This window comes from Heterodontus francisci, chromosome 9 (genome assembly GCF_036365525.1).
Source record: "Heterodontus francisci isolate sHetFra1 chromosome 9, sHetFra1.hap1, whole genome shotgun sequence".
Lineage (NCBI taxonomy): Eukaryota > Metazoa > Chordata > Chondrichthyes > Heterodontiformes > Heterodontidae > Heterodontus > Heterodontus francisci.
The window spans coordinates 52,842,123-52,864,985 of record NC_090379.1 but is presented as its reverse complement, the minus strand read 5'-3'; the positions used below and the strand labels follow the sequence as shown (position 1 = coordinate 52,864,985).

The window sequence follows — 22,863 nt, the reverse complement described above, 5'->3', positions numbered from 1 at the left end:
GGGAAACATTACCCAGATGGCCAGATTGCTGCAGCAGTTAGGATGCTCTGAATCAGATTGTAGCTCAGGTCATTATCCTCCATAGATGGGCATGGTTTCTTCTCCTCTGCTCTCCCACTCCAGATTCATTGACAGTTGACATTCTTTTCCCAGCAGACTGCATGGTGCGCGCTCTCCTGCCACCTGGTAAGCGGAGCAACAGGTCACTGGAGTTTGATGTCGGTTTTGTGGGTAAATCGGCTGCCAATTAATCAGAGTGTCGGTGCTTGTTCTAATGACTTCACCTTTCCCTCTTTATTTGGATGGCCACTGCTTGTCTGTGGCACTTGTTTACAGAGCCAAGCATGACATGGGCAGCTGATCAAACTGCCCGCTGCCGCTGGGAGCTCACTGTCCTGGGTCTGAGTCCCAGGAGCATCAGTCACGTGAGGTGTAGCCACCTGGCTGTGGAACTTGACCTTTTTTATATTGGCAAGTGAGCCTGGAGCTTAGGTGCCCATCACATGTGGCAATCCATCTGATTTTCTATTGTGGACCTTGCTGCGTGCAGATTGCTGCTGGTTTCTACTATGTGATAGAAGACAATTTTTTTTTTAACCTACTTGTTGTGACATGGGGTCCATGGAATTTGTATGACTCTGGATGGGGTGGGGGGGGGTGGGTGCGGGGAGATCTTGGAAGCAAAAGGCTGAGAGCCCCTGTCCCAGAGTACCTTTGCTTCAATGGTCCATATTAATTCTGTTCAGAATTAGGAACAATTCTGAAGTCACCTTTCCAAATGATGTACCTGCACTCAGTGTTTAAAGTTTTTTTTTAAAGTATCAATAGAGAGGATTAATTCATTTACTCCTAATAGCCACCTGTATTCATTACCATAAATGGAGAAAACCTGCCTGGTGGTTATTGGAAATTGGAAAAATTGCAGCTCCTGAAATTTTGCACTAACGTTACAACTATACCTTAAGTGCAGGAATGATGACAAGTAGAATACACACAAATTTAGTTTCTCTTGGAATGAAGGCTTATTTGTGTCGAATGAGAGGCAATCAGTGTCAGGAAACTAAGTAATGAGGAGACCTCTCACACAGGGCATTATTCTGCAAAAGTTCTGGCCAGTAACTGAGGCATAGTTAACTGGGGTATTACTAGTTATTTTAGCAGATTGATTTCTAAAAAAGATACTGATGGCCAAATGTCCTATATATTTTTTTTTTAATGTTGGAATTTGTTTGTACTTTGGGAGCACTAACCTAGTAATTCTGCTCAGTTATATATTCTGGTTATAGAGTATGTGGACATTATTTTTGAAATGTTTTGTTTTTGAAGAACAATGGGATTCACTGTAATAGCTTAATTATTGGTGAAAGTATTTTGAAGTCTTTTTGAATTTTGTTTGTGAGTTGTGAGCAGTAGAACTTGTGATATTATTTAAGCTGACATTTTTCGTGTGTTATTCAAGGTGGATGCATTTATTTTTCTTATCCTCTTAGGAGCGTGTTCAGAAGACTTTCCCACACCCAATTGACAAATGGGCTATTGCTGATGCACAGTCTGCTATTGAGAAACGTAGACGGAGGAATCCTCTTCTTTTACCAGTGGATAAAATACATCCTTTATTAAAGGTGGAAGTTTGTTTTGATCCTATGCTTATGTAATTGAGAATGTGTTGTACTGTAAAATATTCCTTAAATGCTTTTTTGGCAAATGACTGCAGTTAAGAATATTTTTGGTGCCTTGGAATGTTTGGTCCACTGGATATGACTTCAGTCTTGCGAAACATGAATTAATTCCATAATTTCACATTGTTTAGCTGCATAGAAGGCAAACGTGATTATAAGTAGGCGAATTTTATTGTGACAAGAGTTTGTTTTTCTTGAGAGCTTTTCTATGGTGTGCTCCTTCAGGCTGAGTCAGCTAGCATTTTTGAGCTTCCCTGCCAAAAAGTTTACTAGAAGCTTTTTGTGTCCTTATACTCTGTACTGCATTGTTGGAATCATAATAGCATTTTTAAATTGGACTTCAGATACACAATGACTATCTTGTGATATAACCCTGTCCACATACAGTTATGCATTATTGACACCATTATGTGTAGTTTAAAAGCAATATACAATAAACAGTACCCAGCTATATAACCAGCAGGAAGTAATAAAGTTTGTCTTATGGGTGGCAGAATTTTAGAGAAGCCATTTCGATGATGGAGGTGATGTTGGCACCAGGGGTGGTGTTCTAGTGATCCCTGTTTGGTTGTCATTTTTATTCCTTCAGATTTGTTTGACTGACCCTTCTGGGAGCAGTGTGTAATGAATTAATAAGGCTTCTTGCTTATCCATCTCTAGATGTTGTCAGTGTGTGTAATGGAATACATCTTGCCAGTTGCAGTGAGAACTCTGCTATCTTATGTAATCCTTTGGTTAAAGGTCACGCTCACAGAATAGTTCATCAAGACTTATCGGGCCTGTAATGAACCTTGCAGAAGGGCTCAAGATGTAGACAGAATGAGAACTTCTGTAGTTATCCAGAGGTTTGGACTAATGTTCCAGAGACGCGAGTTCAAATCCCATCGTGGCAGTTGGGGGAATTAAATTCTCAACTAAATAAATCTGGAAATAAAAGCTAGTATCCGTAACAGTGACTGTGTAACTACTGGATTGTCATAAAAACCCATCTGGTTCACTAATGCTGCTTTAGGGAATGAAATCTGCTGTCCTTACCCGGTCTGGCCTACATGGGACTCCAGACTGACAACACTGACTTTCAACTGCCCTCTGAAATGGTCTAGTAAACCACTCATTTGTCAGGAAGGTGGCTAACCACGACCTTCTCGAGGACAACTGGGGATGGGCAATAAATGCCAGTGATGCTGACATCCCACGAATGATTAAGAAAGAAATTTTGACCTGGGTCAGTGTTTCAAAAAAATTAGAATTGGGCTCAAGTGGTGTGCATGTGAATGCACAAAGCATTCAAATCAAAATTGAACCATTAATAATTATGGCTAGGATATAGAAGTTATAACTGATCTGGTTTAGGTTTGGATGAAACTGGGAACGTAATATTCCTAGTTCTGATATTACCAACAGAGTTGGAGTATTGACATTAATAAAAGTTTCTATTATCACTAGAAACAAGGATGTCCTGGAGTTTCATTAAGGTTGAATCACTATGGATAGAATTAAGAACAGAAATTGTACAATTCTTTGTGTGCATTAGAGACGGACAATAAATTCCAGCATTGCCAGTGATTCGAACATTCCAAGAGTGACTCTTTCGAATGTACATACATAGGAACATTGAATATAAAAACAAGGCAGCTATGTTGAATTTATGCAAGACATTGATGGCAAAGCCACAACGAGAATAATGCATGCATTTCTGGGCACCCATTATAGGAAGGATATTCGAGTCATGGAAAGGTTCACCAGAATTATACCAGGAATGAAAGGTTATAGTATGAAGGAGTCAAAAAACTAGGGCTTTTTCAGTAATCAGGTTAAGGATGAATCTAATTGAGGTTTTCACAACAATGAAAGGTTTTTTAGGGGTAAATAAGGATCAACTAACGGATTGACTGAATCTGTTTAAACTCAGCTGTGTTAACTTATTTATTCATAACAATCAATCTAATGGCTGATGAGTTAGCAACTAGAGGGCATAAATTTAAGATCACTACCAAAAGAGTGAAGGGGGACGTTAGGCAGAGGGCTAGACAGCATGAATAACGAGAGAGCGTACAGAAGCAGAATCCATAGTTTTTAAAAAATGTGAAGTTGCTAAACATTTGAGGAAGAAAAATTTAGAAGGGTAAAGGGGCAAGAGCCTGAATGAATTACTATTTCAGAAAATTGATGTAAGTAATTGCAGAAGTAATGGTGTGTTGTCAATTATCTTAACTGTGCCTTTTTGTTGGTCTGTTTTTTTTTTGGCTACAATTTTCCCACCACCACCACCACCCCATCTTCCCCTGGATTTTGACAGTTAAAAATAAAAGCAGTTCTTAATTATATAAGCATTTTTATTTCCACTTATATGATTGTTTTGTTTAAATTTTCTATAACTTTTTTGTTTACAGGATGTGTTGGGTTATAAAGCGGATTATCAGGTTTCCCTTTATGTTGTGGCTGTGCTGGAGTACATTTCAGCTGACATTCTAAAGCTGGCTGGAAACTATGTGGGCAATATTCGACACTATGAAATTTCACAACAGGACATTAAAGTGTCAATGTGTGCAGATAAGGTGAGCATTGATTTTCTGTCTCAATTCTGTGATTTAAAATAATCAAAGTGGAGCCCAGTATAACACAAAATTCTAATAATGGGCATCACTGCTGATAAACAACTGCCATGAGGTTAGTTTTGTCCATTATCCTCATTTTACTCCGATTTTTTTATTGTAACCATAGGAAGATAGGAACAGAAGTAAGCTATTCAGCCCCTGGAGCCTGTCCCGCCATTCAATGAGATCCTGGCTGATACGTGGCCTAACTCCATATACCTACCTTTGGCCCATATCCCTTAATATCTTTGCTTGACAAAAATCTATCTATCTCAGATTTAAAATTAACAACTGTTCTAGCTTCAACTGCTGTTTGTGGGAGAGAGTTCCTAACCTCTACCACCCTTTGTGTGAAAAAGTGCTTCCTAACATCTCTCCTGAACGGTCCGGTCCTAATTTTTAGACTGTGCCCCATAGTTTTAGAATCTCCAACCGGTGGAAATAGTTTATCTAGCCTGTCTTTTCCTGTTAATATCTTGAAGACTTAGATCAGATCACCCCTTGACCTTCTAAATTCTAGCGAAAACAGGCCTAATTTGTGTAATCTCTCCTCGTAACTTAACCCCTGTAGTCCAGGTATCATTCTTGTAAACCTACGTTGCACTCCTTCCAAGGCCAATATATCCTTCCTAAGGTGTGGTGCCCAGAACTCCAGTACTCCAAGTTGAATACCTTTGCATTTTCAATATGGTTAATAAAGGATAGTGCAAAGAATAAATGCATAGTTTTAATATAGGAGGAACTGTTTGTTAACTCATTTTTAGACCTATATATAAAATATTTCTGTTCATGTATTTTTCCTATTAAGTTCAGTGTTTACAGCATCTAAGCACTTAACCTCTTACGGCAAAGGTTAAATTGCTATGCCGATTTCCCTGCTTTGTTAATAGGGCAATGAAAGTCTTGTTTGTTTTCATTAAGATACAGTTTCTCCATGTTTCCTATAAATCTAATCAACTGATACTACCTTCACATTGTTGGCTTTATTCACAGTGCTTTATCTATTGCCACATATTCCTCGTTACATTATTGGATATCCAACACTTCCTCCATTGCTAAAGCTTTAAGAAGTCCTATTTCCTTCTTTGTTATCTCATCATCAGATTTTTGTCCATTCGTTAATTTGCTGTTTGTGGAACCTTGCTATGTATAGTCACTCATGCAAGCACACGTGCGCACAAAATTTGGCAAGTATAACATACGAACATACGAATTAGGAGCAGGAGTAGGCCACTCGGCCCCTCGAGCCTTCTCTGCCATTCAATAAGTTCATGTCTGAACTAATTACTCCACATTCCCACCTACCCCAGATAACCTTTCACCCCCTTGCTTATCAAAAATCTATCTACCTCTGCCTTCCACCGTCTTTTGAGGAAGAGAGTTCCAAAGACTTGGGACTCTCTGAAAGAAAAAATTTCTCCTTATCTCTGTCTTAAATGGTGACCCTTTATTTTTAAACAGTGACCCCCTAGTTCCAGATTCTCCCACAAGGGGAAACACCCTTTCCACATCCACCCTGTCAAGACCTCTCAGGATCTTATATATTTCAATCAAGTTGCAGCTTACTCTTCTAAATTTCAGTGGATGCAAGCCTCGCCCCTGTCCAATCTTTCCACATAAGACAGCCCACCCATTCCAGGTATTTGTCTAGTAAACCTTCTCTGAACTGCTTCCAATGCATTTACTTCCTTCCTTAAATAAGGAGACCAATACTGCACACAGTACTCCAGATGTGGTCTCACCAATACCCTGTGTATCTGAAGCATAACGTATCTACTTTTGTATTCAATTCCCCTCTCAATAAACTATAATATTCGATTAGCTTTCCTAATTATGTGCTGTACCTGCATACTAACCTTTTACGATTCATGCACTAGGACACCCAGATTCCTCTGTATCTCAAAGCTCTGCAATCTCTCACCATTTAGATAATATGCTGCTTTTTTATTCTTCCTGCCAAAATGGACAATTTCACATTTTTCCACATTATACTCCATTTACCAGGTCTTTGCCCACTCACTTAACCTATCTATATCCTTTTGTAGCCTCCTTATGTCCTCTTCACAACTTACTTTCCTACCTATCTTTGTGTAATCAGCAGATTTAGCAACGATACCTTCGCTCCCTTCATCCAAGTCATTTATATAAATTGTAAAAAGTTGAGGTCCCAGCACAGATCCCTGTGGCATACCACTTGTTGCATCTTGCCAACCAGAAAATGGCCCATTAATGCATACACTCTGTTTCCTGTTAGCTAGCCAATCTTCTATCCATGCTAATATTTTAGTCCCTACGCCATGAGCTTTTATTTTTTGCAGTAACTGGCCTGTCGTTTTTCTGCTTTCTGTACCCTTTTTGAAGTAAGGAGTTACATTCACTCTTTTTCAGTTAAACAGAACCTTCCCCGAATCTAGGGAATTTTGGAAAATTAAAACTAATGCATCAACTATCTCACTATCCACTTCTTTTAAGACCCTATTATGAAGTCCATCAGGACCCGGGGACTTGTCAGCCTGCAGCTCCAACAATTTGTTCAATACAACTTCCCTGGTGATTGTAGTTTTCTTGAGTTCCTCCCTCCCTTCCATTTCCTGACTTACAGCTAATACTGTAAAGCTGTATAAAACAATAGTTCGGCCACAGCTGGAGTACTGTGTACAGTTCTGGGCACCACACTATAGGAAGGATGCGATTGTACTGGACAGGGTGCAGAGGCGATTCACTAGGATGTTGCCTGGGGCTGGAGCATTTCAGCTCTGAAGAGAGGCTAAAAAGGCTTGGGTTGTTTTCCTTAGAGAAGAGAAGGCTGAGGGGGGACATGATTGAGGTATACAAAATTATGAGGGGCATTGATAGGTTAGATTGGAAGAAACTTTTTCCTGTAGCGGAAGGATCAATAACCAGGGGTCATAGATTTAAGGTAAGGGGCAGGAGGTTTAGAGGGGATTTGAGTAAAAGTTTTTTCACTCAGAGGGTGGTTGGAATCTGGAATGCACTGCCTGAAGAAGTGGTAGAGGCAGGAACCCTCACAACATTTAAGAAGTATTTAGATGAGCACTTGAAACGCCATAGCATGCAAGGCTACGGGCCAGATGCTGGAAAATGGGATTAGAATAGTTAGGTTCTTGATGGCCAGCACAGACACAATGGGCTGAAGGGCCTGTTTCTGTGCTATAAAACTCTATGACTGTATGACTGGGATGTTACTTGTATCCTCTATAGTGAAGACCGATGCAAAATACCTGTTCAATTCATCTGCCATCTCCTTATTATCCATTATTAAGTCCCCAGACCCACTTTCTATAGGACCAATGCTCGCTTTGTTATCTTTTTTTAAAATATCTATCGAAACTCTATTTGCCTTTATATTTCTAGCCAGCTTTCTCTCCTATTCTAATTTTACCTTCCTTTTACCTTCCAATGACCTTTGTCATTCTTTGCTGTTTTTTATATTCTGTCCAATCTTCTGACCTGCCACCCATCTTGGCGCAATTATATGCTTTTTCTTTAAGTTTGATACAACCTTTAACTGTTTTCGTTAACCACGGATGACTGGTCCCCCCACCCCCTTGGAATTTTTCTTTCTGGTTAAAATGTATCTGTTCTATGTATTCTGAAATATCCCCTTAAATGTCTGCCACTGCATCTCTATTGACCTATCCGTTAACCTAATTTGCCAGTTCACTTTAGCTAGCTCTGCTTTCATGCCCTCATAATTGCCCTTATTTAAGTTTAAAATACTAGTTTTGGACCCACTCTTCTCTTCCTCAAAATGTAAAATTCAATCATATTATGATTGCTGCTACCTAGGGGCACCTTAACTATGAGGTCATTAATTAATCCTATCGTGTTGCACAATACCAGGTCTAGTATAGCCTGCTCTCTGGTTGGCTCTAGAATGTATTGTTCCAAGAAATTATCCCGAAAACATTCTATGACCTCCTCATCTAGGCTACCTCCGCCCATGTGATTTTTCCAGTCTATATGTAGGTTAAAATCCCCCATAATTGTCACTGTACCTTTCTGACAAGCTGCCATTATTTCTTCCTTTATACCCCATCCTACAGTGTGGTTAATGTTAGGTGGCCTGGACACCACTCCCGCAAGTGACTTGTTGCCTTTATGATTTCTCATCTCTACCCAAACTGCTTCTTCATCCTGGTTTCCTGAACTTAGGTCATCCTTCTCTATTGTGCTAATACCATCATTAATTAACAGAGCCACCCCCTCCACCTTTTTCTAGCTTCACGCCCTTCCTAAATGCCCTTCAATATTCAGGTTCAAATCCATGTCATCCTGTAGCTATGTCTCTGTAATGGCTATCAAATCGAACTTATTTATTTCTATTTGTGCTCTCAGTTCATCTGTTTTGTTTCGAGTGCTACGTGTATTCAGATACAGTGCCTTTAGTTTTGTCCTTTTATTATTTTTGTAACCTCTAGCCTTATCTGTTGATTTACGCTTAGATTTCTACGCTCTGTCTCTTCTTGTCACAATCGGTTTATCATTACCCATATTAATACCTTCCTGTCTTGCCTTGTCTCTACTCCTTGATTTACCATATATTCCCAAATTTGATCCCTTGCCCCCATTTTTCAGTTTAAAACCCTCTCTACTTCTCTAGTTATGCAGTTCGCTAGAACACCATCCCCTGCACGGTTCAGGTTTAGACCATCCCAATGGTACAGCCACCACTTTCCCCAGTACTAGTGCCAGTGCAGCATGAACTGGAACCCATTTCTACCACACCAGTCTTTGAGCCACGCTTTAATTTCTCTTATTTGTCCTATGCCAATTTTCACGTGGCTCAGGAAATAATTCAGAGATTATTACCTTTGAGGTTCTGCTTCTTAATTTGGTGCCTAGTTCATCTTACTGACAGTGCAGAACCTCTTTCTTTGTGCTACCTATGTTGTTGGTACCTACATGGACCATGACGACTAGATCCTCGCCCTCCCACAGTAAGTTCCTCTCCAGCCCTGAGCAGATGTCCTGAACCCTGGCAAAGGGCAGGCAACACAGTCGTCTGGACTCTCGCTCTTTGCTGCAGAGAACAGTGTCAATCCCCCTAGCAATACTGTCTCCTAATATCACTACATTCCTTTTCTCGCCCTCCACCTGAATGGCTTTTTGTATCATGGTGTCATGGTCAGGTTGCTCATTCACCCTGCATCCCCCACTTTCATCCAAACAAGCTGAAAGAACCTCAAACCTGTTGGACAATCATGAAGGCTGAGGCTCCTGCCCTCTGGGACCCCTTACCTGCCTCAGCTGCAGCTACAATCTCCTGTCCCTGACCACTGACCAAATCAGAAGACCCTATCCTCGGGTGTGACCGTCTCCTGGTAAAAATGTTCAGGTACCTTTTTCCCCCTTCCTGATGTGTCGCAGTGTCTGCAGCTTGGACTCCAGTACGATGACTCTGAGCCAAAGCTCTTCGAGCCACAAATATTTACTACATCCAGGAGCTCCCACATGCTGCAGCCATGACATGTGACCTGCCCTGCCCTCAATGTGTTTCAGTTAACTACTTAATTATTTTATTCAATGATTTATTTTATTTTCCTTTTTTATACATCAAGCTTACCACTAGTTCCTTTACTATTTTAAATGTTAGGAATACCATAGACCTTAACCACTAACCAGATACCAAACAGGTGGCTTCTTCCCCAACCAGTCACCTACCTGCTTGCCTGTGATGTCACACTTGATTTTCTTTGAATGGGCTCGTTCCACTGAATTGAATAGAGGATAGCCTCTCCACACTCTTTTTTTCGACGTGAAACCTCTCCCCGCTTTCCATGCTCTTTTTGAAGTGAAGCCTCTCCCCGCTCTCTGCGCTCTTTTTGAAGTGAAGCCTCTCCCCGCTCTCTGCGCTCTTTTTGAAGTGAAGCCTCTCCCCGCTCTCTGCGCTCTTTTTGAAGTGAAGCCTCTCCCCGCTCTCTGCGCTCTTTTTGAAGTGAAGCCTCTCCCCGCTCTCTGCGCTCTTTTTGAAGTGAAGCCTCTCCCCGCTCTCTGCGCTCTTTTTGAAGTGAAGCCTCTCCCCGCTCTCTGCGCTCTTTTTGAAGTGAAGCCTCTCCCCGCTCTCTGCGCTCTTTTTGAAGTGAAGCCTCTCCCCGCTCTCTGCGCTCTTTTTGAAGTGAAGCCTCTCCCCGCTCTCTGCGCTCTTTTTGAAGTGAAGCCTCTCCCCGCTCTCTGCGCTCTTTTTGAAGTGAAGCCTCTCCCCGCTCTCTGCGCTCTTTTTGAAGTGAAGCCTCTCCCCGCTCTCTGCGCTCTTTTTGAAGTGAAGCCTCTCCCCGCTCTCTGCGCTCTTTTTGAAGTGAAGCCTCTCCCCGCTCTCTGCGCTCTTTTTGAAGTGAAGCCTCTCCCCGCTCTCTGCGCTCTTTTTGAAGTGAAGCCTCTCCCCGCTCTCTGCGCTCTTTTTGAAGTGAAGCCTCTCCCCGCTCTCTGCGCTCTTTTTGAAGTGAAGCCTCTCCCCGCTCTCTGCGCTCTTTTTGAAGTGAAGCCTCTCCCCGCTCTCTGCGCTCTTTTTGAAGTGAAGCCTCTCCCCGCTCTCTGCGCTCTTTTTGAAGTGAAGCCTCTCCCCGCTCTCTGCGCTCTTTTTGAAGTGAAGCCTCTCCCCGCTCTCTGCGCTCTTTTTGAAGTGAAGCCTCTCCCCGCTCTCTGCGCTCTTTTTGAAGTGAAGCCTTTCCCCGCTCTCTGCGCTCTTTTTGAAGTGAAGCCTTTCCCGCTCTTCGCGCTCTTTTTGAAGTGAAGCCTCTCCTGCTCTCTGCGCTCTTTTTGAAGTGAAGCCTTTCCCCGCTCTCTGCGCTCTTTTTGAAGTGAAGCCTTTCCCGCTCTTCGCGCTCTTTTTGAAGTGAAGCCTCTCCTGCTCTCTGCGCTCTTTTTGAAGTGAAGCCTCTCTCTGCGCTCTTTTTGAAGTGAAGCTTCTCTGCACTCTGTTCGAAGTGAAGCCTCTCCCCGCTCTCTGCGCTCTGTTCAAAGTGAAGCCTCTCCGGCTCTTCGCGCTCTTTTTGAAGTGAAGCCTCTCCCTGCTCTCTGCGCTCTTTTTGAAGTGAAGCCTCTCTGCACTCTGTTCGAAGTGAAGCCTCTCCCTGCTCTCTGCGCTCTTTTTGAAGTGAAGCCTCTCCTGCTCTCTGCGCTCTTTTTGAAGTGAAGCCTCTCTCTGCGCTCTTTTTGAAGTGAAGCTTCTCTGCACTCTGTTCGAAGTGAAGCCTCTCCCCGCTCTCTGCGCTCTGTTCAAAGTGAAGCCTCTCCCCGCTCTCTGCGCTCTTTTTGAAGTGAAGCCTCTCCGGCTCTTCGCGCTCTTTTTGAAGTGAAGCCTCTCCCTGCTCTCTGCGCTCTTTTTGAAGTGAAGCCTCTCTGCACTCTGTTCGAAGTGAAGCCTCTCCCTGCTCTCTGCGCTCTTTTTGAAGTGAAGCCTTTCCCCGCTCTCTGCGCTCTTTTTGAAGTGAAGCCTTTCCCGCTCTTCATGCTCTTTTTGAAGTGAAGCCTCTCCTGCTCTCTGCGCTCTTTTTGAAGTGAAGCCTCTCTCTGCGCTCTTTTTGAAGTGAAGCTTCTCTGCACTCTGTTCGAAGTGAAGCCTCTCCCCGCTCTCTGCGCTCTGTTCAAAGTGAAGCCTCTCCCCGCTCTTCGCGCTCTTTTTGAAGTGAAGCCTCTCCGGCTCTTCGCGCTCTTTTTGAAGTGAAGCCTCTCCGGCTCTTCGCGCTCTTTTTGAAGTGAAGCCTCTCCGGCTCTTCGCGCTCTTTTTGAAGTGAAGCTTCTCCTGCTCTTCGCGCTCTTTTTGAAGTGAAGCTTTTCTGCACTCTTTTTGAAGTGAAGCCTCTCACCGCTCTCTGCGCTCTTTTTGAAGTGAAGCCTCTCACCGCTCTCTGCGCTCTTTTTGAAGTGAAGCCTCTCCCCGCTCTCTGCGCTCTTTTTGAAGTGAAGCCTCTCCCTGCTCTCTGCGCTCTTTTTGAAGTGAAGCCTCTCCCCCCTCTCTGCTCTCTTTTTGAAGTGAATGCCGCTCCTGCTCTTCGTGCACTTTTTGAAGTGAACTCCCCTGCTCTTCGCGCTCTTTTTGAAGTGAAGCCTCTCCCTGCTCTCTTTTTGAAGTGAAACCTCTCCCCGCTCTCTGCGCTCTTTTTGAAGTGAAGCCTCTCCCCGCTCTCTGCGCTCTTTTTGAAGTGAAACCTCTCCCCGCTCTCTGCGCTCTTTTTGAAGTGAAGCCTCTCCCTGCTCTCTGCGCTCTTTTTGAAGTGAAACCTCTCCCCGCTCTCTGCGCTCTTTTTGAAGTGAAGCCTCTCCCTGCTCTCTGCTCTCTTTTTGACGTGAAGCCGCTCCCGCTCTTCGTGCTCTTTTTGAAGTGAACTCCCCTGCTCTTCGTGCTCTTTTTGAAGCGAAGCCTCTCCCCGCTCTCTGCGCTCTTTTTGAAGTGAAGCCTCTCCCTGCTCTCTGTTCAAAGTGAAGCCTCTCCCCGCTCTCTGCGCTCTGTTCGAGGTGAAGCCTCTCCCCATTCTCTGCGCTCTTTTTGAAGTGAAGCCTCTCCCTGCTCTCTGCTCTCTTTTTTTGAAGTGAAGCCTCTCCCCGCTCTCCGCGCTCTTCTTGAAGTGAAACCTCTCCCCGCTCTCTGCGCTCTTTTTGAAGTGAAACCTCTCTCCGCGCTCTTTTTGAAGTGAAGCCTCTCCCCGCTCTCTGCGCTCTTTTTGAAGTGAAGCCTCTCCCCGCTCTCTGCGCTCTTTTTGAAGTGAAACCTCTCCGCTCTCTTTTCAAGTGAAGCCGCTCCCGCTCTCTGTGCTCTGTTCATGTGGTTCTGATGTAGCTTCCAATTTGAACCCCAGGTTGCAGACATAAGACCAGGTTTATATGGGGTTAACTTCTTCCAGTCATTTCTAATCACCAAATTTATAGGTAAATTGCAATTTCTGACTATAGGAAAAATAAGAAATTAAGCCGATAGGATATGGTAATATTTATAATCTCAGTTTTAGAAACACAAGATGGTTTCTGTGTATAAAGTGCTGATACTGAAAGTTGCATTAGGCTCGCAGCCGTAAATAAACAAGTGGTTGAGAAAGCCTGCTTAAAAATAATCTGTTTTGACCATTCAACCGTGGAACATTTTTTTCATTGATGCAGTTTCTGAAAAAATCTTTTGACCACATTCGGCCAAAGCATAGCTTTACCAATATGCAAATCTGTCCTGTGAAAAGCCTCTGGGGTCTGTACAGCTAATGTACTAACCCAGACACTAGGCCGCAGTAGCATTTGGTACTAGAGAAGCTTATGGTTTTCCAAAAGTTAAATTAGAAAGAAAGTAAAATGAGCAGATTGCTTTCAAGAGAGTAAGTCGTGTGCTTAGAAAAGTCAATAGGACTCTGTTTAGTTTAGAGAACTTGAGCAGTATTCATAACCACTTATGCAGTGACATAAGTTCTTGAGTTCTAAACAATATAATACAAAATGATAAAGATGTACATGGGTTAAGAAGAAAGTGCAATGAACTTTTGTGAACCAGGAGCAAAAGAAGATATGAGGACATGCTGAAGACGTAACCTAAGTGCTATTCACATCTTAAAGACTGACCCAGATCACTGCTGCAGTCACGCTAATGTGATGGTGTAACCATTTATGGTGTGAAAAGTGTTGCAAGCCATTTTGTTCTCATAGACTTAAACAGAGAGCTTTGCAGCTGTGACTCTGAAGGCCAGCTATTTGAAACATTTATGCTTACCTGTGTTATCTTTACATACATAGCATTGGGGAATGACAAAGATGTTATAAAGATTGCTTTTATATTTCTTGATCTCAAGTATGCCAAGAGGTAAATATCTTTCAATCTTGCTACACTTCATTTGAGACTATTGGCAGAATTTGTAGCTCCAGTCTGAAGGTCAGCCATTAGGAAGTCCAGCCATTTTAAAAAACAATTTAATCTTGCACTGCGCTCCTGGCCAGCCTTCCATCCTTCACACTTCATAAAATTAAAACTCTGCTATCCATATCATAGAAGAATCATAGAAATTTGCAACATGAAAGTAGGCCATTCAGCCCATCATGTCCGTGCTGGCCAACAGGTAGCCATCGAGCAGAATCCAGCTTTCCAGCTCTTGGTCTGTCGCCTTGTAGGTTATTGCAATTCAAGTACATATCCAAGTACATTTTAAATGTTGTGAGGGTTTCTACCTCTACTACCCTTTCAGGCCGTGAGTTCCAGATTCGCACCATCCTCTGGGTGAAAATTTTCACCTCAAATCCCCTCTAAACCTCTTACCCTAAATCTATGCCCCCTGGTTATGGACCCTTCATCCAAGGGGAATAGAGCCTTCCTATCCTATAAGAAAAAGAAAAAAGAAAAAAAAAAGATCCACTCTATCTGGACCCCTCATAATTTCATACACTTCAATTAGGTCTCCCCTCAGTCTTCTCTGTTGCAAAGAAAACAAACCTACCCTATCCAATCTTTCCTCCTAACTAAAATTCTCCAGTCCAGGCAACATCCTCGTAAATCTCCTTTGTACCCTCTCTAGTACAATCGCATCTTTCCTACAGTGCAGTGACCAGAAATGCATGCACTACTCCAGCTGTGGCCTAACTAGTGTTTTATACAGTTCAAGCATAACCTCCCAGCTCTTATTTTCTTTGCCTCGGCTAATAAAGCCAAGTATCCAGTATGCCTTCTTGAGCATCTTCTCTACCTTTTGGAAGGAAAATGGGATTGGAATAGTTAGGTGCTTGATGGCCGGCACGGACACGATGGGCTGAAGGACCTGTTTCTGTGCTGTATAACTCTATGACTCTACCTGTCCAGCCATCTTCAGGGATCTGTGGACATGCACTCCAAGGTCCCTCTGTTCCTCAACATTTTTCAGTATCCTACCATTTATTGTGTATTCTGTTGTCTTGCTAGCATTCCCTAAAGGCATTACCTCACATTTCCCTCGATTGAACTTCATTTGCCACTGTTATGCCAGCCTGACTAGTCCATTAATATCTGCCTACAGTCTACAGCTTTCTTCTTCATTATCAATCACATGGCCAATGCTTGTATCATCTGCAAACTTCTTAATCATACACCCTACATTCAGCCCAAATCATTAAGATATACCACAAAAAGCAAGGGACCTAGTACTGAGCCCTGTGGAACCCCAATGGAAACAGCCTTCCAGTCACAAAAACACTCATCGACCATTACCCTTTGTTTCCTGCCTCTGAGCCAACTTTGGATCCAACTTGTCACTTTGTCTTGGATCTCATGGGCTTTCACTTTCATGACCAGTCTGCCATGTATCCACCTTGTCAAAAGCCTTGCTAAAATCCATATAGACTACGTCAAATACACTACCATCACCGACTGTCCTTGTGACCTCCTCAAAAAATTCAGTCATGTTAGACATGACCTCCCCTTACAAATCCGTGCTGTCTTTAATTAATCTGTGACTTTCTAAATGAAGATATATCCTGTCCCTCAGAATTTTTTTCCAATAATTTTCTTACCACCAAGGTTAAGTTCACTGGCCTGTAATTACTTGGTCTATCCCCTTTTAAACAATGGTATAATGTTAGCTGTCCTCTAGCCCTCTGGCACCACACCTGTGGACAGAGAGGATTGAAAAATGATGGTCGGAGCCTCTGCTATTCCTTAGAGTCATTTACTGCACAGAAGGAGGCTATTCGGCCCATCACATCTACATCAGCTTTCCATGAATCTATCTAGTTAGTCCCACTTCTCCACTCGATCCCCTTAGCCCTGAAAGTCTATTTCCTTCAAGTGGCCATCCAGTTTCCTTTTGAAGTCATTGTCTCTGCTTCCACCAACCTTGAGGACAGCGAGTTCCAGGTCATTATCACCTGCTGCATTTAAAAAAAAAAGTTCTTCCTCATATTCCAGCTGCAAATCTCTTGCTCAAAACCTTCAATCTGTGTCCTCTGGTCCTTGTAAGATTAGTTAATGGGAACAGTTTTTCCTTGTCTAACTTACCTAAGCCTGTCATAATCTTATACACTTCTATTAAATCTCCCCTCAATCTCCTTTTGTTCTAAGGAGAACAATCCCAGTTTTTCCAACCTAACCTTGTAACTAGAATCCATCATGCTTGGAACTATTCTGGTAAATCTCCTGTGCAGCCTCTTAAGGACCCTCACATCCTTCCTAAAGTGTGGCGACCAGAACTGGATGCAATACTCCAGTTGGGGCCAACCAAAGCTTTATAAAGGTTCAGCATAACTTCCCTGCTTTTGGACTCAATGCCTCTATTTATGAAGCCCAGGATCCCATATGCTTTACGAACCACTTTCTCAATATGTCTTGCCACCTTCAAAGATCGATGCACATGCACTCCAGGTCCCCCTGTTCCTGCATACTCTTCAGAACTGTGCCATTAAGTATATATTGTCTCACCCTGTTCCTTCTGCCAAAATGTATCACCTCACACTTGTCAGTATTAAATTCCTTCTGCCACCTCTCTCCCCATTCTGCAAGCCTAACTATGACTTGTTGCAGGCGGTTCATATCATTCTCACTGTTTGGCACATCTCCAAGTTTGGTGCCATTGGCAAATTTTGAGTTTCTACTCTGTATTCCAAAATCCAAGTCATTTATATAGCAAAAAAAGTAGTGGTCCCAGCACTGACTCTTGCTTCCCTTAACAGCCCAGGATACATTTCATCTGGGCCTGGGGATTTATGCATTTTCAAAGCTGCTAAACCTCTTAATGCTTCTTCTCTCTGTATGTTAATTTCATCCAATATTTCACACTCTTCCTCCCTGATTGCAATGCCCGTATCGTCCCCCTCCTTTGTGAAAACAGACGCATAGTATTAATTAAGAGCCATACCAGCATCCTTTGTCTGTGCACACGGGTTATGCTTGTCAACCTTCATTGGCCCTACTCTTTCTTAGTTATCCTTTTGTTCTTTATGTATTTATAAAAAATTGTTGGGGGTTTCCTTGATTTTCTTGCCAATATTTTTTCATGCCCTCTCTTTGCTTTCCTAATTTGCTTTTAATTTCACCCCTACACTTTTTATACTCCTCTAGGCTTTCTTCAGTATTGAGCCCTCAGTATTTGTCATAAGCTTCTCTTTTATCCTTTTGTCCTTTATCCTCTCCTTTAAGCCCCTTAACATCCAGGGGGCTCTGGATTTCTTAGCCCCACCCTTTTTCTTTCAGGGAACATACTTGCTCTGAACCCTCACTATCTTTTTGTTGAATGCTGCCCACTGATCTGGCACTGATTTACCTTCAAGCAGCTCTTTCCAGGCCTCTTCAGCTAAATCACTTATTTTCCCTAATTGAGGACTTTTATTCCTGGTCTATCTTCATCCTTTTCCATAATTATCCTAAATCTAACTGAATTATGATCACCTTCCACCAAAATGTTCCCCAGCTGATGCCCCTTCCACCTACCCACCTTCCTATGTTCCATCTTGTCCTGTTCACCCATCACCCCTGCTTGCTGACCTACAATTGCTCCCAGTCCCCTAAATGTTAAATTTTTGTGTTCAAATCCCTTTAAGGCCTTGCCCCATACTATCTCTGTAACCTTCTCCAGCCCTCTGAGAACTCGCCATTCCTCCAGTTGTGCCCTCTTGGGTGTCCCTTGCTCCTTTCACCCCACCAGCGGCAGGTGTGCCTTCAGAAGTGTAATCCCTAGGCTGTAGAATTACTTCTCTTAACTTCTCTGCATTCCACTATTTTAAGATCCTTCTTAAAAGCCATCTCTGACCAAGCTTTTAGTCACCTCATAATATCTTCTCTAGCTGTATATCGATCTTTGTCTGATTACACTTTTGTAAAGTGCTTTGGGGTACTTTTCTACATTGAAGGTGCTATCTAAATGCAAATTGTTGTAACTTTATCAAAGCTAGTGTTACCTAGGATTAATAAATGACCTCCTAGTAAAGGATCCTCTACGCGAGAGTGATCGTAAGATGATGGGAATTTCACATTCAGTTTGTGGGTGAGAGGTTTGGGTCTTAAATGAAGGCAATTACAAGGGTGTGAAGACTGTTGGCTAAAGTGGACTGGGAAAGTAAGTTAAAAGGTAAGACAGTCAAGAAGCAGTGGCATATATTTAAGGAGAAATTTCATAACACTCAACCAAGATATATTTCTTTGAGAAAGAAAGAATCATAGAAAGTTGAAGGCACAGAAAGAGGCCACTTGGCACATCATGTCTGTGCCTGCCGAAAAACGATCCACCTATTCTAATCCCACCTTCCAGCACTTGGTCCAAAGCCCTCAGCACTTGAGGTGCATATCCAGACTTGATGAGAAGAATGCACCATCTGTGGCTAACTAAGGAACTTCAGGATGGTAACACCGTGTAAGAAAAGGCATACAATGTTGCAAAGATTAGCGGCAGGCCAGAAGATTGGGTAAATTTTAGAAACCAGCAGAGGATGACTGAAAAAACGATAGAGGGAGAAATTAGAGTATGAGGGTAAAGTAGCAAGAAATATAAAAACAGACCATAAAAGCTTCCACAAATATATAAAAAGGGAGTAGCTAAAGTAAGTATTGGTCCCTTAGAGGATGAGACTGGGGAACTAATAATGGGAAACGAGGAAATGGCACAGACTTTGAACGAGTATTTTGTATCTGTCTTCACTGTACAAGACACACAAAAATCCCCAAAATAGCATAAAATCAAGAGCCCTCAACTATTTATGATCTATATTAATGACTTGGATGAAGGGACCGAGCATATTGTAGCCAAATTTGTGGACGATACGATGATAGGTAGGAAAGCAAGTTGTGAGGAGGAGGCAAAGTGTCTGCAAAGCGATATAGATAGGTTAAGTGAGTGGGCAAAAATTTGGCAGATGTAGTATAATGTGGGAAATGTGAGGTTATCCACTTTGGCAGGATGAATAGGAAAGCAGAATATTATTTACATGGTGAGAGCGATTGCAAAATGTTGTGGTACAGAGGGATCTGGGTGTCCTTATATGGGAATCACAAAAAGTTAGCATGCAGGTGCAGCAAGTAATTAGGAAGACAAATGGAACGTTGGCCTTTATTGCTAGGGGAATGGAGTATAAAAGTAGCAAAGTCTTGCGGTACAATTGTACAGGGCATTGGTGAGACCACACCTAGAGTACTGTGTACAGTTTCGATCTCTTTGCTTAAGGAGGGATATACTTGCATTGGAGGCAGTTCAGAGAAGGTTCACTAGGCTGATTCCTGGGATAAAGGGGTTGTCTTATGAGGAAAGGTTGAGTAGGTTGGGCCTATACTCATTGGAGTTTAGAAGAATGAGAGGTGATCTTATTGAAACGTATAAGATTCTCGGGGTTTGACAGGGTAGATGCTGAGAGGATGTTCCCCTCATGGGGGAATCTAGAACTAGTGGGCACAGTTTCAAAATAAGTGGTCTCTCTTATAAGATGGAGATGAGGAGGAATTTCTTCTCTCAGTCGTTTAATCTTTGGAATTCTCTTCCTCAGAGAGCAATGGAGGCTGGCTCTTTGAATATATTCAAGGCTGTTGGACAGATTTTTGATCTACAAGGGAGTCCAAGGCTATGGGGGCAGGCAGGGAAGTGGAGTTAAGACCACGATCAGATCAGCCATGATCTTATTGAATGGTAGAGCAGGCTCGAGGGGCCAAATGGCCTCCTCCCACTCCTGTTTCCTATGTTCTTATCTATGATGAATCTCACTGTCAACAAAAATATTGAAGAGAAATAGATAGAAGGAAACAAAAGGATTTTGTAGCAGTTGATAATGGTTTGATGTTTAAAAGCATGTACTGATGACGAGAGTTATTTCCTAAGCATCTTCTGAAAAACAAACAAGGAAGATTTGAAATGCACTGAAGGGGAACATTAAGTACAGTGTTTAGACAGTTTATTAAGTTAATACATTTTAGTATAGTGGTAAAGACCACCAGGGGTTAGTGTAACAAATAATTGAAGCAAAAGCAAAATACTGCGGATGCTGGAAATCTGAAATAAAAACAAGAAATGCTGGAACCACTCAGCAGGTCAGGCAGCATCTGTGAAAAGAGAAGCAGAGTTAACGCGTTCCGAAGAAGGGTCACTGACCCGAAACGTTAACTCTACTTCTCTTTTCACATAAATAATTGAAGCACTCTGACTTAGATCAATGTTAGTCTGTGGTGGTTTGACATTCTAGAAGTGAGTTTTTACCGCATTGAAATTTTATCACTCTACATAATGTTTTGTGGGGGAAAAAATGACCAGATACAAAGAATAAGACAGAAGTACTTGAAGGCTATTGAATGAGTAAGTAGATAAGGTATTTTGTTGGGGAATAATTATGTAATTTACCCATTTTGCCTGAGTGGCATTGGGAACAGTTCATTTGGGTTTCTTAAATACATAGCTGATCGAAGAATTAAGTAATTTTGCAATGTTTACAAAGCCAGAACGTCATAGAAATATTTCCCATCAATAGTCAACTACTCTTACTCACATTTACCTGTCCTGTTCCCAAATCCCTTCATTGCCTTTTCCTTCATTCTCCTATCCAATTCAATTGTGAATGTTGACACATGCACACTTCCAGCTCTGGATAATAATATAACCCTGAGCTAACTTTTTTCCATCTCTAACTCTGGGGCACAGAGGAAAAGTGTAGTGTCCCTGTTGCAAGTTTTGTTTTGTTCTCAAATGCAGCAGAGACTGGTGATTGAACATGATACATTGTGATCTTAGTGGCTTAGTTACTCACTGGATTATACTATCAGAGCTATTGGGGAGGAATAGCTCTCGCAGAACCTCTTGCACTCCTGTTGTCTGTCTGATAACTTGTTTTCTCACCTCTAGCCTCCAATCTCTTTTTTGTCTCTCTTAATATTATTGGTGCTACTATGCTCATTGCTCCTATTAACTTTTCTGTCTACCTCCTAAGAGTCAAATGCATTGCTGTTTCTTTCCTTGTATCCTATTGTTTTTAAATCGAGACTCACTGTGCTTCTTTCTTTTATAAATATACTAGAGTTCCCTTTATCCTGTCTCTCTTAAGCCAGAGCTTTCATTATCAATTGCTGCTTCCCACCTCCCTCCCCACTGTCCCTGCTCTTCCAGTCTGTTTTCATTTGTTAATTGGCCATTAAATCTGTTTATATCTTGACCGTCTTTAAAAGCCTCAACTTTGGAATTTTGTCAAATGTTTTCTGAACATCTTAGTGCATTATATCTATTGGTTAGCTTTCAGTGTTAATCAACTGGAATTCACCGAGAAGGTTAACAGGCAGGGCATATTACTTTGAACTCCAACCTGAGTCCATATAGTTTCTGCACTTCAGATGAACATTGATTGCATTTTCCCCTCAATTATTGTTAAACTTTCTGAACTACAGATTCTAGATTTATGGCTTTCAGTATCGGTGTTACATTTGCTATCCTCCAGTCTTTTTGTCTGTGCTTGTATAGTTGCTGAACATTTTTTTAATTAGAGATACAGCACTGAAACAGGCCCTTCGGCCCACCGAGTCTGTGCCGACCATCAACCACCCATTTATACTAATCCTACACTAATCCCATATTCCTACCAAACATCCCCACCTGCCCCTGTATTTCCCTACCACCTACCTATTCTAGTGACAATTTATAATGGCCAATTTACCTACCAACCTGCAAGTCTTTTGGCTTGTGGGAGAAAACCGGAGCACCCGGAGAAAACCCACGCAAACACAGGGAGAACTTGCAAACTCCACACAGGCAGTACCCAGAATCGAACCCGGGTCCCTGGAGCTGTGAGGCTGCAGTGCTAACCACTGCGCCACTGTGCCGCCCTACCAAGTCTCTCGGTTCTTTAAGGATTTAGTTAAATTCTTCTAATCCAGATATTCTGTAGATACTTAATTCTTTGGGTGCATTTTAAAAATGTTTGGCCATACTTTTAGATAATATAACTTTTTTTTCTTACAATAAGTGTATAGCTCAGTATGGGCTCGATTTTCTTTTCAGGTCCTTATGGACATGTTTGACCAGGATGATATTGGTCTGTCTTCATTGGGAGATGATGGACCAAATGCCACAGATGAACAGCATTACTATGACCTGGTGAAAGCTGAAATTGCAGAGGAAAGGCAATATCTACGGGAATTGAACCTGATTTTAAAAGTCTTTAGAGAGCCATTTACATCCAACAGCAAGCTTTTTACTGCTCGTGTAAGTTTTTAATGTGCTGATATCTTGACAAAGATCATTTGCATTGAAATATTAGAGTGCACGTTAGGTTTATTTCAAGCATACCTGAAATATGTTTTAAGACTTGTGTATGAGCTAAAAATAAGAGCAAAGCACTGTTTAATATTTTGAATGTTTATCTTGGTATGAAATAGTTTTGCTCATGCCATTCTTTACTTTGTAACTTAAGTAAACTACAAATAACTTGCGTAAACAACAAAATAAATTTATATAGTGTATTATATCTACTTGCTGTGCTATAGCTATGGATTGCAAACTGTTCCCTCCATGATTTCACATATTGTCACGTTTTACAGCTGTTAATGAGGGAACATTCTGCATTGTTTTATATTGATGTGGAATTATGGAATTTTAGAGATGGCAGAAGGAAGTCATTCAACTGATGGTGCTTACACCAACTTTCTGAAAGAGCTAGCCATTTAGTCC

General features: G+C 42.0%; 1 protein-coding gene across 2 annotated transcripts in view; it reads left to right on the top strand.

The window, feature by feature from the left end:
- Nucleotides 1-22,863, top strand: part of sos2 (son of sevenless homolog 2 (Drosophila)) — a 159,241-nt gene that overhangs the window by 38,293 nt on the left and 98,085 nt on the right. For both annotated transcript variants that reach the window (XM_068039077.1, XM_068039078.1), the window contains exons 3-5: nt 1,491-1,622; nt 4,073-4,237; nt 22,195-22,398. In XM_068039077.1, the coding sequence (XP_067895178.1) occupies nt 1,491-1,622; nt 4,073-4,237; nt 22,195-22,398 (501 nt within the window). The remainder of the gene's footprint in view (nt 1-1,490; nt 1,623-4,072; nt 4,238-22,194; nt 22,399-22,863) is intronic.